The sequence below is a fragment of the Chiloscyllium plagiosum genome, unplaced genomic scaffold (genome assembly GCF_037043375.1).
Source record: "Chiloscyllium plagiosum isolate Xiang-an unplaced genomic scaffold, Cpla_swu_hap1 HiC_scaffold_32, whole genome shotgun sequence".
NCBI classification, from domain to species: Eukaryota; Metazoa; Chordata; class Chondrichthyes; order Orectolobiformes; family Hemiscylliidae; genus Chiloscyllium; species Chiloscyllium plagiosum.
Genome location: NW_028270170.1, coordinates 49555487 through 49574442, shown reverse-complemented (window position 1 = coordinate 49574442; position 18956 = coordinate 49555487). Strand labels below are relative to the sequence as shown.

The window sequence follows — 18956 nt, the reverse complement described above, 5'->3', positions numbered from 1 at the left end:
AAGAAGAAACTCTGCTCCTTTTTTTACTGACAGCTCTTTGCCACTGCCTTACTCCAGAATTCCTGACCCCTCCTCTCCCCCACCCCTTGCAAGGTCAGGTTACTGCACCGTCTCCTGTTCACCTGACAGTTCAAACACCACCTTCAGCAACTTCTCACACAATCAGCCGATAATCCCAATTTGGTGAAAGGTTGTTGAATAGAATCCCTGCAGTGTGGGAGCAGGCCCTTCAATGTCCACGTCAACCCTCCAGACAGCACCCCACCCAGACCCACCCTATCCATGTAACCTTGCATTTCCCCAGGTAAAAACAATGACTGCGGATGCTGGAAACCAGATTCTGGATCAGTGGTGCTGGAAGAGCACAGCAGTTCAGGCAGCATCCAAGGAGCTTCGAAATCGACGTTTCGGGCAAAAGCCCTTCATCAGGAATAAAGGCAGTGAGCCTGAAACGTGGAGAGATAAGCTAGAGGAGGGTGGGGTTGGGAAGAAAGTAGCATAGAGTACAATGGGTGAGTGGGGGAGGGGATGAAGGTGATAGGTCAGGGAGGAGAGGGTGGAGGGGATAGGTGAAAAAGGAGATAGGCAGGTAGGACAAGTCCGGACAAGTCATGGGGACAGTGCTGAGCTGGAAGTTTGGAACTGGGGTGAGGTGGGGGAAGGGGAAACGAGGAAACTGTTGAAGTCCACATTGATGCCCTGGGTTTGAAGTGTTCCGAGGCGGAAGATGAGGCGTTCTTCCTCCAGGCGTCTGGTGGTGAGGGAGCGACGGTGAAGGAGGCCCAGGACCTCCATGTCCTCGGCAGAGTGGGAGGGGGAGTTGAAATGTTGGGCCACGGGGCGGTGTGGTTGATTGGTGCGGGTGTCCCAGAGATGTTCCCTAAAGTGCTCTGCTAGGAGGCGCCCAGTCTCCCCAATGTAGAGGAGACCGCATCAGGAGCAACGGATACAATAAATGATATTAGTGGATGTGCAGGTAAAACTTTGATGGATGTGGAAAGCTCCTTTAGGGCCTTGGACAGAGGTGAGGGAGGAGGTGTGGGCACAGGTTTTACAGTTCCCTTGGTCAACCCACCTTTATCTGCACATCTTCCAATGGTGGGAGGAAGCCCACACAGACACAGGGAGAATGTGCAAACTCCACACATTTGCCCAAGGGTGGGGTTGAACCTGATTCCCTGGTGCTGTGGGGCAGCAGTGTTAACCACTGAGCCACCATGCTGCCCTCTCCGTGATTCCCCTAAACAGTGGTTGACGAAAAGAGCTGTTTCCTTTGTCCAAGTGATATGAAGATTCTCTCAGGTTGTTGTCTGTTGTTCTGACAGGATTAAACAGTGCACAGTGGTGAACATGGAAGACCTGATAACAGTGCACCATGAAATGGGCCACGTTCAATACTTCCTTCAGTACAAAGACCAGCACATCTCATTCCGAGATGGGGCCAACCCTGGGTTTCATGAGGCCATTGGTGATGTGATGGCTCTGTCGGTATCCACTCCCAAACATCTCCACAGCATCGGGCTCCTCGACAAGGTGGAAAACAACAAAGGTAACAGCAATCTCTTTCCTGTGGTGTGTCACTGGGCTGTAGGCCACTGGTGGTCAGCTATAAGAACTGCACGCAGCCATTTAGCATTGACTAACGGTGAGGTGTCCCTTCCTATGTGGGATCGGAAGGGTAGTCTCAGGGAGCTGAGGGTTAGGGTTCCGAGCAGACTCTCGGGAAATGGTAAGCCGACGGTAAGCCCAACATATGAGCAGATCCTAATGACAGGAGTAGGAGGCAGGGGCAGGAAGGAGCTGAGTCAGAAAGGCCAGCCCCCAAGCGGCTGCCTCCGTTGGGCACGGAGAACACCGCAGTGATACCCAGTGACAGCTGCCAGGCTGCCCACTTGGTACACGCTGCATGTTCAGTATCGGCAGGAGTGGGCTGAGGCACTCACAAGGCCATTAAAGGGGGGGCTTCATTGGACAGTGTGATGGTAGGTTTGGCAAAAATCATTTCAAGGTAAACAGGCAGGAGGCTGGAGGAACACAGCAAGGCAGGCAGCATCAGGAGGGACAGGCAGGGGGCTGGGGGAACACAGCAAGGCAGGCAGCATCAGAAGATGGAGAATTCAATGTTTTAGGTGTAACCCTCCTTCAGGACTGAAGGGGACAGGAATCCTGAAGAAGGATTATTCCTGAAACGTTGACTTCTCCACCTCCTGATGCTGCCTGCCTTGCTGTGTTCCCCCAGCCCCCTGTCTGTCCCTCCTGATGCTGCCTGCCTTGCTGTGTTCCCCCAGCCCCCTGTCTGTCCCTCCTGATGCTGCCTGCCTTGCTGTGTTCCCCCAGCCCCCTGTCTGTCCCTCCTGATGCTGCCTGGCTTGCTGTGTTCTTCCAGCCTCCAGCTTGTCTACCTTGAAGTCCAGCATCTGCAGTAATTTTGTCTCTAACTGAGATAATCTCATTCAGCCTGTTCAGAGATATTAATGCACAGCTCAAGAGCAAATGGAACGTGAACTCAGGCCTTCTGGATAAGAGAAAGGTACTGAGAGGGAGGTACTGGGGTGTAGGTACTGAGGGGTAGGTACTGAGGGAGGTACTGAGGGGTAGGTACTGAGACGGAGGTACTGAGAGGGAGGTACTGGGGTGTAGGTACTGAGGGGTAGGTACTGAGGGAGGTACTGAGAGGGAGGTACTGAGAGGGAGGTACTGAGGGGGAGTCACTGAGTGATAGGCACTGAGAGGGAGGTACTGAGGGGTAGGTACTGAGAGGTAGGCACTGAGAGGGAGGTACTGAGGATTAGGTACTGAGAAGGAGGTACTGAGAGGGAGGTACTGAGAGGAAGGTACTGAGGGGTAGGTACTGAGATGGAGGTACTGAGGGGTAGGTACTGAGAGGGAGGTACTGAGAGGGAGGTACTGAGGGGTAGGTACTGAGGGGTAGGTACTGAGAGGGAAGTACTGATTCGGAGGTCCTGAGGGGTAGGTATTGAGAGGGAGGTATTGAGAGGGAGGTACTGAGATGGAGGTACTGAGAGGAAGGTACTGAGGGGTAGGTACTGACAGGGAGGTACTGAGGGGTAGGTACTGAGAGGGAGGTACTGAGAGGAAGGTACTGTGGGGTAGGTACTGAGATGGAGGTACTGAGGGGTAGGTACTGAGAGGGAGGTACTGAGAGGGAGGTACTCAGGGATGGGTACTGAGGGGTAGGTACTGAGAGGGAGGTACTGAGAGGGAGGTACTGAGGGGTAGGTACTAAGAGGGAGGGACTGAGAGGGAGGTACTGAGAGGGAGTTACTGAGCGGTAGGTACTGTGAGGGAGGTACTGAGAGGGAGTACTGCGGGGTGGGTACTGAGAGGGAGGTACTGAAAGGGAGGTACTGAGAGGGAGGTACTGAGGGGTAGGTACTAAGAGGGAGGTACTGAGAGGGAGGAACTGATGGGTAGGTACTGAGAGGTAGGTACTGAGAGGGAGGTACTCAGGGATAGGTACTGAGGGGTAGGTACTGAGAGGGAGGTACTGAGAGGGAGGTACTGAGGGGTAGGTACTGAGAGGGAGGTACTGAGGGGTAGGTACTGAGAGGGAGGTTCTGAGAGGGAGGTACTGAGGGGTAGGTACTGAGGGGTAGGTACTGAGAGGGAGGTACTGAGAGGGAGGTTCTGAGGGGGAGGTACTAAGAGGGAGGGACTGAGAGGGAGGTACTGAGAGGGAGGTACTGAGAGGGTGATACTGAGGGGGAGGTACTGAGGGGGAGGTACTAGGGAGTAGATACTGAGGGGTAGGTACTGAAAGGTAGGTACTGAGAGGGAGGTACTGAGAGGGAGGTACTGAGAGGGTGATACTGAGGGGGAGGTACTGAGGGGTAGGTACAGAGAGGGAGGTACTGAGAGGGAGGTACTGAGGGGTAGGTACTGAGAGGGAGGTACTGAGGGGTAGGTACTGAGAGGGAGGTACTGAGGGTGGTACTGAGAGGGAGGTACTGATGGGTAGGTACTGAGAGGTAGGTACTGAGAGGGAGGTACTGAGAGGGGTAGGTACTGAGTGGTAGATACTGAGAGGTAGGTACTGAGAGGGAGGTACTGAGGGGTAGATACTGAGAGGGAGGTACTGAGAGGGAGGTACTGAGAGGGAGGTACTGAGGGGAAGGTACTGAGGGGAATGTACTGAGAGGGAGGTACTGAGGGGTAGGTACTGAGGGGGAGGTACTGAGAGGGAGGTACTGAGGGGAAGGTACTGAGGGGAATGTACTGAGAGGGAGGTACTGAGGGGTAGGTACTGAGGGGGAGGTACTGAGAGGGAGGTACTGAGAGGGAGGTACTGAGGGGTAGGTACTAAGAGGGAGGGACTGAGAGGGAGGTACTGAGAGGGAGTTACTGAGGGGTAGGTACTGTGAGGGAGGTACTGAGAGGGAGTACTGCGGGGTGGGTACTGAGAGGGAGGTACTGAAAGGGAGGTACTGAGAGGGAGGTACTGAGGGGTAGGTACTAAGAGGGAGGTACTGAGAGGGAGGAACTGATGGGTAGGTACTGAGAGGTAGGTACTGAGAGGGAGGTACTGAGGGGGAGGTACTGAGGGGGAGGCACTGAGTGATAGGCACTGAGAGGGAGGTACTGAGGATTAGGTACTGAGAGGGATGTACTGAGAGTGATATACTGAGGGGTAGGTACTGAGTGGGAGGTACTGAGAGGAAGGTACTGATGGGTAGATACTGAGATGGAGGTACTGAGGAGTAGGTACTGAGAGGGAAGTACTGAGAGTGATATACTGAGGGGGAGGTACTGAGAGGGAAGGTACTGAGAGGGAGGTACTGAGGGGTAGGTACTGAGAGGTAGGCACTGAGAGGGATGTACAGAGGATTAGGTACTGAGAGGGAGGTACTGAGAGGAAGGTACTGAGGGGTAGGTACTGAGATGGAGGTACTGAGGGGGAGGTACTGAGGGGTAGGTACTGAGGGGGAGGTACTGAGAGGGAGGTACTGAGTGTTAGGTACTGAGAGGGAGGTACTGAGAGGGAGGTACTGAGGGGTAGGTACTGAGAGGGAGGTACCGAGAGGGAAGTACTGATGGTTAGGAACTGAGAGGGAGGTACTGAGAGGGACGTACTGAGGGGTAGGTACTAAGAGGGAGGTAGGTACTGAGAAGGAGGTACTGAGAGGGAGGTACTGGGGGTAGGTAGTGAGAGGGAGGTAATGAGAGGGAAGTACTGGGGCGTAGGTACTAAGAGGGATGGACTGAGAGGGAGATACTGAGGGGTGGGTACTGTGGGGTATGTACTGAGAGGGAGGTACTGGGGGTAGGTATTGAGGGGTATGTACTGAGAGGTAGGCACTGAGAGGTATGCGCTGAGGATTAGGTACTGAGAGGGAGGTACTGAGAGGGAGGTACTGAGGGGAAGGTACTGAGAGGTAGGCACTGAGAGGGATGTACTGAGGATTAGGTACTGAGAGGGTGGTACTGAGAGGGAGGTACTGAGGGGAAGGTACTGAGTTGGAGGTACTGAGGGGTAGGTACTGAGAGGGAGGTACTGAGGGGTCGGTATTGAGGGGTAGGTACTGAGAGGGTGGTTCTGACGGGGAGGTACTGAGAGGGAGTTACTGAGGGTTAGGTACTGAGGGGGAGGTACTGAGAGGAAGGTACTGAGGAATGCACTGAGAGGGAGGTACTGGGAGGCTACATACTGAGGGGTAGGTACTGAGAGGGAGGAACTGAGAGGGAGGAATTGGGGGGTAGGTACTGAGAGGGAGGCACTTGGGGGTAGGTACTGAGAGGGAGGTACTGAGGGGTAGGTACTGTGAGAGAGGTACAGAGAGGGAGGTACTGAGGGGTAGGTACTGAGAGGGAGGTACTGAGGGGTAGGTACTGTGAGAGAGGTACAGAGAGGGAGGTACTGAGGGGTAGGTACTGAGAGGGAGGTACTGAGGGGTAGGTACTGTGAGAGAGGTACAGAGAGGGAGGTACTAAGAGCTAGGTACTGAGAGGGAGGTACTGAGGGGGAGGTACTGAGAGGGAGGTACTGAGAGGGACGTACTGAGGGGTAGGTACTAAGAGCTAGGTACTGAGAGGGAGGTACTGAGACGGACTTACTGAGAGGGAGGTATTGTGGGGTAGGTAGTGAGGGGTAGGTACTGAGAAGGAGGTACTGAGAGGGAGGTACTGGGGGTAGGTACTGAGAGGGAGGTACTGAGGGGTAGGTACTGAGGGTTAGGTGCTGAGAGGGAAGTACTGAATCGGAGGTCCTGAGGGGTAGGTATTGAGAGGGAGGTATTGAGAGGGAGGTACTGAGAGGGAGGTACTGTGGGGTAGGTACTGAGGGGTAGGTACTGAGAGGGAGGTACTGAGAGGGAGGTACTGAGAGGGAGGTACTGAGGGGTAGGTACTGAGAGGGAGGTACTGAGAGGGAGGTACTGAGGGTTAGGTACTGAGGGGGAGGTACTGAGAGGAAGGTACTGAGGAAGGTACTGAGAGGAAGGTACTGGGAGGCTACGTACTGAGGGGTAGGTACTGAGAGGGAGGAACTGAGAGGGAGGAATTGGGGGGCAGGTACTCAGAGGGAGGTACTTGGGGATAGGTAATGAGAGGGAGGTACTGAGAGGGAGGTACTGAGTGGAGGTACTAAGATGGAGGTACTGAGAAGGAGATACTGAGGGTAGGTACTGAGAGGGAGGTACTGATGGGTAGGAACTGAGAGGGAGGTACTGAGAGGGACGTACTGAGGGGTAGGTACTAAGAGGGAGGTACTGAGAGGGAGGTACTGAGACGGAGGTACTGAGAGGGAGGTATTGAGGGGAAGGTACTAAGAGGGAGGTACTGAGAGGGAGGTACTGAGAGGTAAGTACTGAGAAGGAGGTACTGAGAGGGAGGTACTGAGAGGTAGGTACTGAGAAGGAGGTACTGAGAGGGAGGTACTGGGGGTAGGTACTGAGAGGGAGGTACTGAGGGGTAGGTACTGAGAGGGAGGAACTGAGAGGGAAGTACTGGGGGGTAGGTACTAAGAGGGATGGACTGAGAGGGAGGTACTGAGGGGTGGTTACTGTGGGGTAGGTAATGAGAGGGAGGTACTGAGAGGGAGGTACTGAGGGGTAGGTACTGAGAGGAAGGTACTGAGTGGAGGTACTAAGATGGAGGTACTGAGAGGGAGATACTGAGGGTAGGTATTGAGAGGAAGGTACTGATGGGTAGGAACTGAGAGGGAGGTACTGAGAGGGACGTACTGAGGGGTAGGTACTAAGAGGGAGGTACTGTGAGGGAGGTACTGAGACGGAGGTACTGAGAGGGAGGTATTGAGGGGTAGGTACTGAGAGGAAGGTACTGAGGGGAAGGTACTAAGAGGGAGGTACTGAGAGGGAGGTACTGAGAGGTAGGTACTGGGGGGTAGGTACTAAGAGGGATGGACTGAGAGGGAGGTACTGAGTGGTGGGTACTGTGGGGTAGGTACTGAGAGGTAGGTACTGGGGGGTAGGTACTAAGAGGGATGGACTGAGAGGGAGGTACTGAGTGGTGGGTACTGTGGGGTAGGTACTGAGAGGGAGGTACTGGGGGGTAGGTACTAAGAGGGATGGACTGAGAGGGAGGTACTGAGTGGTGGGTACTGTGGGGTAGGTACTGAGAGGGAGGTACTGGGGGGTAGGTATTGAGGGGTATGTACTGAGAGGGAGGCACTGAGAGGGAGGTACTGAGGGGTAGGTACGGAGAGGGAGGTACTGAGAGGGATGTACTGAGGATTAGGTACTGAAAGGGAGGTACTGAGAGTGAGGTACTGAGGGGTAGGTACTGAGAGGTAGGCACTGAGAGGGAGGTACTGAGGATTAGGTACTGAGAGGGTGGTACTGAGAGGGAGGTACTGAGAGGAAGGTACTGAGGGGATGGCACTGAGATGGAGGTACTGAGGGGTAGGTACTGAGAGGGAGGTACTGAGAGGGAGGGATTGAGGGGTAGGTACTGAGGGGTAGATACTGAGAGGGAGGTACTGAGGGGGAGGTACTGAGGGGGAGGTACTGAGTGGAGGTACTGAGGGGGTGGTACTGAGAGAGAGATACTGAGGGGGAGGTACTGAGTGGGAGGTACTGAGGGGGAGGTACTGAGGGGGAGGTACTGAGGGGGAGGTACTGAGGGGGAGGTACTGAGTGGAGGTAGTGAGATAGAGGTGGTGAGGGGGAGGTACTGAGTGGGAGATACTGAGGGGGAGGTAGTGAGGGGGAGTTACTGAGGGGGAGATACTGAGGGGGAGGTACTGAGGGGGTGTTACTGAGAGGGAAGTACTGAGGGGGAGGTACTGAGGGGGAGTTACTGAGAGGGAGGTACTGAGGGGGAGTTACTGAGGGGGAGGTACTGAGGGGGAGGTACATGAGAGGGAGGTACTGAGGGGGAGGTACTGAGAGGAGGTACTGAGGGGGAGGTACTGAGGGGGAGTTACTGAGGGGGAGGTACTGAGAGGGAGGTACTGAGGGGGAGTTACTGAGAGGGAGGTACTGAGGGGGAGGTACTGAGGGGGAGTTACTGAGGGGGAGGTACTGAGAGGGAGGTACTGAGGGGGAGTTACTCCGGTTGCACCACAAGAGAACAGAGAGAGATGTTTGCTTCATTAAACACAACAAGGTCAGACCTGCAAGAGGTCATTTAGCCCCTTGACCCTGTTCCACCAATCAATGAGTTCTTGGCTGATCTGAATAATTTTGTCAGTTTCTACTAACTCTGATTATCTTTCACTGATAGAAACCTATCAATCGTGAGCCTGAAATTAACAAATGACTGAGCACAAACTGCTGTTTGCAGAAAATAAATTAACCTTGAAGGACCTTTTTCGGGGAGAGGGGAACCCCAGTTTCCCTGGGAATAATTTGTCTCCTTTAGTCTGAGATTCCCAAACCAGCCGAAAAACATTCCCTCTGTCAAAATATTGTTTCACTGTTTGATGTCTTTGAATTCTCCAATTAATCACCCCGAACCTTCTCAAATGCAACCAATACAACACGAGTCTATTGGCCCAGAGGGGGGTCTCCACATGGAACTTTTGCGGTTCCACCACAAAAGTACCTGCAACAGTGCAGCTCCAACACCACTGTACCTGCAACACTGCAGCACATGCAACAGTGTACATGCAGCAGTGCAGCATCAACACTATTGTACCTGCAACAGGGCAGTTCCAATACCAAGTACCAGAAACAGTGCAGCACTAACACCACAGTACCTGCAGATCCAACACCACAGTACCTGCAGATCCAACACCACAGTACCTGCAGATCCAACACCATAGTAACTGTAACAGTGCAGATCCAACACCATAGTAACTGTAACAGTGCAGCTCCAACACCATAGTAACTGTAACAGTGCAGCATCAACACCATAGTAACTGTAACAGTTCAGCATCAACACCATAGTAACTGTAACAGTGCAGCTCCAACACCATAGTCACTGTAACAGTGCAACACCAACACCATAGTAACTGGAACAGTGCAGCTCCAACACCATAGTAACTGTAACAGTGCAGCATCAACACCATAGTAACTGTAACAGTGCAGCTCCAACACCATAGTAATTGTAACAGTGCAACTCCAACACCATAGTCACTGTAACAGTGCAACACCAACACCATAGTGACTGTAACAGTGCAGCATCAACACCATAGTAACTGTAACAGTGCAGCTCCAACACCATAGTAACTGTAACAGTGCAGCATCAACACCATAGTAACTGTAACAGTGCAGCTCCAACACCATAGTAACTGTAACAGTGCAGCTCCCACACCATAGTAACTGTAACAGTGCAGCATCAACACCATAGTAACTGTAACAGTGCAACACCAACACCATAGTAACTGTAACAGTGCAGCATCAACACCATAGTAACTGTAACAGTGCAGCATCAACACCATAGTAACTGTAACAGTGCAGCTCCAACACCATAGTAACTGTAACAGTGCAACTCCAACACCATAGTAACTGTAACAGTGCAGCTCCAACACCATAGTAACTGTAACAGTGCAGCTCCAACACCATACTAACTGTAACAGTGCAGCTCCAACACCATAGTACGTGTAACAGTGCAGCTCCAACACCATAGTAACTGTAACAGTGCAGCTCCAACACCATAGTAACTGTGACAGTGCAGCTCCAACACCATAGTAACTGTAACAGTGCAGCTCCAACACCATAGTAACTGTAACAGTGCAGCTCCAACACCATAGTAACTGTAACAGTGCAGCTCCAACACCATAGTAACTGTGACAGTGCAGCATCAACACCATAGTAACTGTAACAGCGCAGCTCCAACACCATAGTAACTGTGACAGTGCAGCTCCAACACCATAGTAACTGTAACAGTGCAGCATCAACACCATAGTAACTGTAACAGTGCAACATCAACACCATAGTAACTGTAACAGTGCAACATCAACACCATAGTAACTGTGACAGTGCAGCTCCAACACCATAGTAACTGTAACAGTGCAGCTCCAACACCATAGTAACTGTGACAGTGCAGCATCAACACCATAGTAACTGTAACAGTGCAGCTCCAACACCATAGTAACTGTGACAGTGCAGCTCCAACACCATAGTAACTGTAACAGTGCAGCATCAACACCATAGTAACTGTAACAGTGCAACATCAACACCATAGTAACTGTAACAGTGCAACATCAACACCATAGTAACTGTGACAGTGCAGCTCCAACACCATAGTAACTGTAACAGTGCAGCATCAACACCATAGTAACTGTAACAGTGCAACATCAACACCATAGTAACTGTCACAGTGCAGCTCCAACACCATAGTAACTGTGACAGTGCAGCTCCAACACCATAGTAACTGTGACAGTGCAGCATCAACACCATAGTAACTGTAACAGTGCAGCTCCAACACCATAGTAAGTGTAACAGTGCAGCATCAACACCATAGTAACTGTAACAGTGCAACATCAACACCATAGTAACTGTAACAGTGCAACATCAACACCATAGTAACTGTGACAGTGCAGCTCCAACACCATAGTAACTGTGACAGTGCAGCTCCAACACCATAGTAACTGTAACAGTGCAGCTCCAACACCATAGTAACTGTAACAGTGCAGCTCCAACACCATAGTAACTGTGACAGTGCAGCTCCAACACCATAGTAACTGTGACAGTGCAGCTCCAACACCATAGTAACTGTAACAGTGCAGCATCAACACCATAGTAACTGTAACAGTGCAGCTCCAACACCATAGTAACTGTAACAGTGCAACATCAACACCATAGTAACTGTAACAGTGCAACATCAACACCATAGTAACTGTGACAGTGCAGCTCCAACACCATAGTAACTGTAACAGTGCAACGTCAACACCATAGTAACTGTGACAGTGCAGCTCCAACACCATAGTAACTGTAACAGTGCAACGTCAACACCATAGTAACTGTAACAGTGCAACATCAACACCATAGTAACTGTAACAGTGCAACATCAACACCATAGTAACTGTGACAGTGCAGCTCCAACACCATAGTAACTGTGACAGTGCAGCTCCAACACCATAGTAAGTGTAACAGTGCAGCATCAACACCATAGTAACTGTAACAGTGCAGCTCCAACACCATAGTAACTGTAACAGTGCAGCATCAACACCATAGTAACTGTAACAGTGCAGCTCCAACACCATAGTAACTGTAACAGTGCAGCTCCAACACCATAGTAACTGTAACAGTGCAGCTCCAACACCATAGTAACTGTAACAGTGCAGCATCAACACCATAGTAACTGTAACAGTGCAGCTCCAACACCATAGTAACTGTAACAGTGCAGCTCCAACACCATAGTAATTGTAACAGTGCAGCATCAACACCATAGTAACTGTAACAGTGCAGCACCAACACCATAGTAACTGTAACAGTGCAGCATCAACACCATAGTAACTGTAACAGTGCAGCTCCAACACCATAGTAACTGTAACAGTGCAGCATCAACACCATAGTAACTGTAACAGTGCAGCTCCAACACCATAGTAACTGTAACAGTGCAGCATCAACACCATAGTAACTGTAACAGTGCAGCTCCAACACCATAGTAACTGTAACAGTGCAGCTCCAACACCATAGTAACTGTGACAGTGCAGCATCAACACCATAGTAACTGTAACAGTGCAGCTCCAACACCATAGTAACTGTAACAGTGCAGCTCCAACACCATAGTAACTGTGACAGTGCAGCATCAACACCATAGTAACTGTAACAGTGCAGCTCCAACACCATAGTAACTGTGACAGTGCAGCATCAACACCATAGTAACTGTAACAGTGCAGCTCCAACACCATAGTAACTGTAACAGTGCTGCTCCAACACCATAGTAACTGTAACAGTGCAGCTCCAACACCATAGTAACTGTGACAGTGCAGAATCAACACCATAGTAACTGTAACAGTGCAGCATCAACACCATAGTAACTGTAACAGTGCAGCTCCAACACCATAGTAACTGTAACAGTGCAGCTCCAACACCATAGTAAGTGTAACAGTGCAGCATCAACACCATAGTAACTGTAACAGTGCAGCTCCAACACCATAGTAACTGTGACAGTGCAGCTCCAACACCATAGTAACTGTAACAGTGCAGCATCAACACCATAGTAACTGTAACAGTGCAACATCAACACCATAGTAACTGTAACAGTGCAACATCAACACCATAGTAACTGTGACAGTGCAGCTCCAACACCATAGTAAGTGTAACAGTGCAGCATCAACACCATAGTAACTGTAACAGTGCAGCTCCAACACCAAAGTAACTGTAACAGTGCAGCATCAACACCATAGTAACTGTAACAGTGCAGCTCCAACACCATAGTAACTGTAACAATGCAACATCAACACCATAGTAACTGTAACAGTGCAGCTCCAACACCATAGTAACTGTGACAGTGCAGCATCAACACCATAGTAACTGTAACAGTGCAGCTCCAACACCATAGTAACTGTAACAGTGCAGCATCAACACCATAGTAACTGTAACAGTGCAGCTCCAACACCATAGTAACTGTAACAGTGCAGCATCAACACCATAGTAACTGTAACAGTGCAGCTCCAACACCATAGTAACTGTAACAGTGCAGCATCAACACCATAGTAACTGTAACAGTGCAGCTCCAACACCATAGTAACTGTAACAGTGCAGCTCCAACACCATAGTAACTGTAACAGTGCAGCATCAACACCATAGTAACTGTAACAGTGCAGCTCCAACACCATAGTAACTGTAACAGTGCAACTCCAACACCATAGTAACTGTAACAGTGCAGCATCAACACCATAGTAACTGTAACAGTGCAGCTCCAACACCATAGTAACTGTAACAGTGCAGCATCAACACCATAGTAACTGTAACAGTGCAGCATCAACACCATAGTAACTGTAACAGTGCAGCTCCAACACCATAGTAACTGTAACAGTGCAGCTCCAACACCATAGTAACTGTAACAGTGCAGCATCAACACCATAGTAACTGTAATAGTGCAACACCAACACCATAGTAACTGTAACAGTGCAGCATCAACACCATAGTAACTGTAACAGTGCAGCATCAACACCATAGTAACTGTCACAGTGCAGCTCCAACACCATAGTAACTGTAACAGTGCAGCTCCAACACCATAGTAACTGTAACAGTGCAGCTCCAACACCATAGTAACTGTAACAGTGCAGCATCAACACCATAGTAACTGTAATAGTGCAACACCAACACCATAGTAACTGTAACAGTGCAGCATCAACACCATAGTAACTGTAACAGTGCAGCTCCAACACCATAGTAACTGTAACAGTGCAGCATCAACACCATAGTAACTGTAACAGTGCAGCTCCAACACCATAGTAACTGTAACAGTGCAACTCCAACACCATAGTAACTGTAACAGTGCAGCTCCAACACCATAGTAACTGTAACAGTGCAACACCAACACCATAGTAACTGTAACAGTGCAGCTCCAACACCATAGTAACTGTAACAGTGCAGCATCAACACCATAGTAACTGTAACAGTGCAACTCCAACACCATAGTAACTGTAACAGTGCAACTCCAACACCATAGTAACTGTAACAGTGCAGCATCAACACCATAGTAACTGTAACAGTGCAGCTCCAACACCATAGTAACTGTAACAGTGCAGCATCAACACCATAGTAACTGTAACAGTGCAGCTCCAACACCATAGTAACTGTAATAGTGCAACACCAACACCATAGTAACTGTAACAGTGCAGCATCAACACCATAGTAACTGTAACAGTGCAGCTCCAACACCATAGTAACTGTAACAGTGCAGCATCAACACCATAGTAACTGTAACAGTGCAGCTCCAACACCATAGTAACTGTAACAGTGCAACTCCAACACCATAGTAACTGTAACAGTGCAGCATCAACACCATAGTAACTGTAACAGTGCAGCTCCAACACCATAGTAACTGTAACAGTGCAGCATCAACACCATAGTAACTGTAACAGTGCAACTCCAACACCATAGTAACTGTAACAGTGCAACTCCAACACCATAGTAACTGTAACAGTGCAGCTCCAACACCATAGTAACTGTAACAGTGCAACTCCAACACCATAGTAACTGTAACAGTGCAGCATCAACACCATAGTAACTGTAACAGTGCAGCTCCAACACCATAGTAACTGTAACAGTGCAGCATCAACACCATAGTAACTGTAACAGTGCAGCTCCAACACCATAGTAACTGTAACAGTGCAGCATCAACACCATAGTAACTGTAACAGTGCAACACCAACACCATAGTAACTGTAACAGTGCAACTCCAACACCATAGTAACTGTAACAGTGCAGCTCCAACACCATAGTAACTGTAACAGTGCAGCATCAACACCATAGTAACTGTAACAGTGCAGCTCCAACACCATAGTAACTGTAACAGTGCAGCATCAACACCATAGTAACTGTAACAGTGCAGCTCCAACACCATAGTAACTGTAACAGTGCAACTCCAACACCATAGTAACTGTAACAGTGCAGCTCCAACACCATAGTAACTGTAACAGTGCAACACCAACACCATAGTAACTGTAACAGTGCAGCTCCAACACCATAGTAACTGTAACAGTGCAGCATCAACACCATAGTAACTGTAACAGTGCAGCTCCAACACCATAGTAACTGTAACAGTGCAGCATCAACACCATAGTAACTGTAACAGTGCAACTCCAACACCATAGTAACTGTAACAGTGCAGCTCCAACACCATAGTAACTGTAACAGTCCAACTCCAAAACCATAGTAACTGTAACAGTGCAGCATCAACACCATAGTAACTGTAACAGTGCAGCTCCAACACCATAGTAACTGTAACAGTGCAACACCAACACCATAGTAACTGTAACAGTGCAGCTCCAACACCATAGTAACTGTAACAGTGCAGCTCCAACACCATAGTAACTGTAACAGTGCAGCATCAACACCATAGTAACTGTAACAGTGCAGCTCCAACACCATAGTAACTGTAACAGTGCAGCTCCAACACCATAGTAACTGTAACAGCGCAGCTCCAACACCATAGTAACTGTAACAGTGCAGCATCAACACCATAGTAACTGTAACAGTGCAGCTCCAACACCATAGTAACTGTAACAGTGCAGCTCCAACACCATAGTAACTGTAACAGTCCAACTCCAAAACCATAGTAACTGTAACAGTGCAGCATCAACACCATAGTAACTGTAACAGTGCAGCATCAACACCATAGTAACTGTAACAGTGCAACTCCAACACCATAGTAACTGTAACAGTGCAGCTCCAACACCATAGTAACTGTAACAGTCCAACTCCAACACCATAGTAACTGTAACAGTGCAGCATCAACACCATAGTAACTGTAACAGTGCAGCTCCAACACCATAGTAACTGTAACAGTGCAGCTCCAACACCATAGTAACTGTAACAGCGCAGCTCCAACACCATAGTAACTGTAACAGTCCAACTCCAAAACCATAGTAACTGTAACAGTGCAGCATCAACACCATAGTAACTGTAACAGTGCAGCATCAACACCATAGTAACTGTAACAGTGCAACTCCAACACCATAGTAACTGTAACAGTGCAGCTCCAACACCATAGTAACTGTAACAGTCCAACTCCAACACCATAGTAACTGTAACAGTGCAGCATCAACACCATAGTAACTGTAACAGTGCAGCTCCAACACCATAGTAACTGTAACAGTGCAGCTCCAACACCATAGTAACTGTAACAGTGCAACTCCAACACCATAGTAACTGTAACAGTGCAGCATCAACACCATAGTAACTGTAACAGTGCAGCATCAACACCATAGTAACTGTAACAGTGCAGCATCAACACCATAGTAACTGTAACAGTGCAACATCAACACCATAGTAACTGTAACAGTGCAGCTCCAACACCATAGTAACTGTAACAGTGCAACACCAACACCATAGTAACTGTAACAGTGCAGCATCAACACCATAGTAACTGTAACAGTGCAACACCAACACCATAGTAACTGTAACAGTGCAGCTCCAACACCATAGTAACTGTAACAGTGCAGCTCCAACACCATAGTAACTGTAACAGTGCAGCATCAACACCATAGTAACTGTAACAGTGCAACTCCAACACCATAGTAACTGTAACAGTGCAGCTCCAACACCATAGTAACTGTAACAGTGCAACATCAACACCATAGTAACTGTAACAGTGCAGGTCCAACACCATAGTAACTGTAACAGTGCAGCTCCAACACCATAGTAACTGTAACAGTGCAACACCAACACCATAGTAACTGTAACAGTGCAGCATCAACACCATAGTAAGTGTAACAGTGCAGCTCCAACACCATAGTAACTGTAACAGTGCAGCATCAACACCATAGTAACTGTAACAGTGCAGCTCCAACACCATAGTAACTGTAACAGCGCAACACCAACACCATAGTAACTGTAACAGTGCAACTCCAACACCATAGTAACTGTAACAGTGCAACACCAACACCATAGTAACTGTAACAGTGCAGCTCCCACACCATAGTAACTGTAACAGTGCAGCTCCAACACCATAGTAACTGTGACAGTGCAGCTCCAACACCATAGTAACTGTAACAGTGCAGCTCCCACACCATAGTAACTGTAACAGTGCAGCATCAACACCATAGTAACTGTAACAGTGCAGCTCCAACACCATGGTACCTGCAACAGTGCAGCTCCAACACCATAGTAACTGTAACAGTGCAGCTCCAACACCATAGTAACTGTAACAGTGCAGCATCAACACCATAGTAACTGTAACAGTGCAGCATCAACACCATAGTAACTGTAACAGTGCAGCTCCAACACCATAGTAACTGTAACAGTGCAGCTCCAACACCATAGTAACTGTAACAGTGCAGCTCCAACACCATAGTAACTGTAACAGTGCAGCTCCCACACCATAGTAACTGTAACAGTGCAGCATCAACACCATAGTAACTGTAACAGTGCAGCTCCAACACCATAGTAACTGTAACAGTGCAGCTCCAACACCATAGTAACTGTAACAGTGCAGCTCCCACACCATAGTAACTGTAACAGTGCAGCTCCAACACCATAGTAACTGTAACAGTGCAACTCCAACACCATAGTAACTGTAACAGTGCAGCTCCAACACCATAGTAACTGTAACAGTGCAACATCAACACCATAGTAACTGTAACAGTGCAACAGCAACACCATAGTAACTGTAACAGTGCAGCTCCAACACCATAGTAACTGTAGCAGTGCAGCTCCAACACCATAGTAACTGTAACAGTGCAGCTCCAACACCATAGTAACTGTAACAGTGCAACTCCAACATCATAGTAACTGTAACAGTGCAACACCAACACCATAGTAACTGTAATAGTGCAGCTCCAACACCATAGTAACTGTAACAGTGCAGCTCCAACACCATAGTAACTGTAACAGTGCAGCTCCAACACCATAGTAACTGTAACAGTGCAGCATCAACACCATAGTAACTGGAACAGTGCAGCTCCAACACCATAGTAACTGTAACAGTGCAGCATCAACACCATAGTAACTGTAACAGTGCAGCTCCAACACCATAGTAACTGTAACAGTGCAGCTCCAACACCATAGTAACTGTAACAGTGCAACTCCAACACCATAGTAACTGTAACAGTGCAGCATCAACACCATAGTAACTGTAACAGTGCAGCTCCAACACCATAGTAACTGTAACAGTGCAGCATCAACACCATAGTAACTGTAACAGTGCAGCATCAACACCATAGTAACTGTAACAGTGCAGCTCCAACACCATAGTAACTGTAACAGTGCAGCTCCAACACCATAGTAACTGTAACAGTGCAGCATCAACACCATAGTAACTGTAATAGTGCAACACCAACACCATAGTAACTGTAACAGTGCAGCATCAACACCATAGTAACTGTAACAGTGCAGCTCCAACACCATAGTAACTGTAACAGTGCAGCTCCAACACCATAGTAACTGTAACAGTGCAGCTCCAACACCATAGTAACTGTAACAGTGCAGCATCAACACCATAGTAACTGTAATAGTGCAACACCAACACCATAGTAACTGTAACAGTGCAGCATCAACACCATAGTAACTGTAACAGTGCAGCTCCAACACCATAGTAACTGTAACAGTGCAGCATCAACACCATAGTAACTGTAACAGTGCAGCTCCAACACCATAGTAACTGTAACAGTGCAACTCCAACACCATAGTAACTGTAACAGTGCAGCTCCAACACCATAGTAACTGTAACAGTGCAACACCAACACCATAGTAACTGTAACAGTGCAGCATCAACACCATAGTAACTGTAACAGTGCAGCTCCAACACCATAGTAACTGTAACAGTGCAGCATCAACACCATAGTAACTGTAACAGTGCAGCATCAACACCATAGTAACTGTAACAGTGCAACTCCAACACCATAGTAACTGTAACAG

At 48.7% G+C, this 18956-nt stretch overlaps 1 protein-coding gene across 1 annotated transcript in view; it reads left to right on the top strand.

Moving 5' to 3' along the window:
- ace (angiotensin I converting enzyme (peptidyl-dipeptidase A) 1) overlaps positions 1-18956 on the top strand; it is a 223852-nt gene that overhangs the window by 147014 nt on the left and 57882 nt on the right. Inside the window, exon 20 of the mRNA XM_087977991.1 lies at positions 1326-1549. Coding sequence (XP_087834117.1) covers positions 1326-1549 — 224 coding nt within the window. The remainder of the gene's footprint in view (positions 1-1325; positions 1550-18956) is intronic.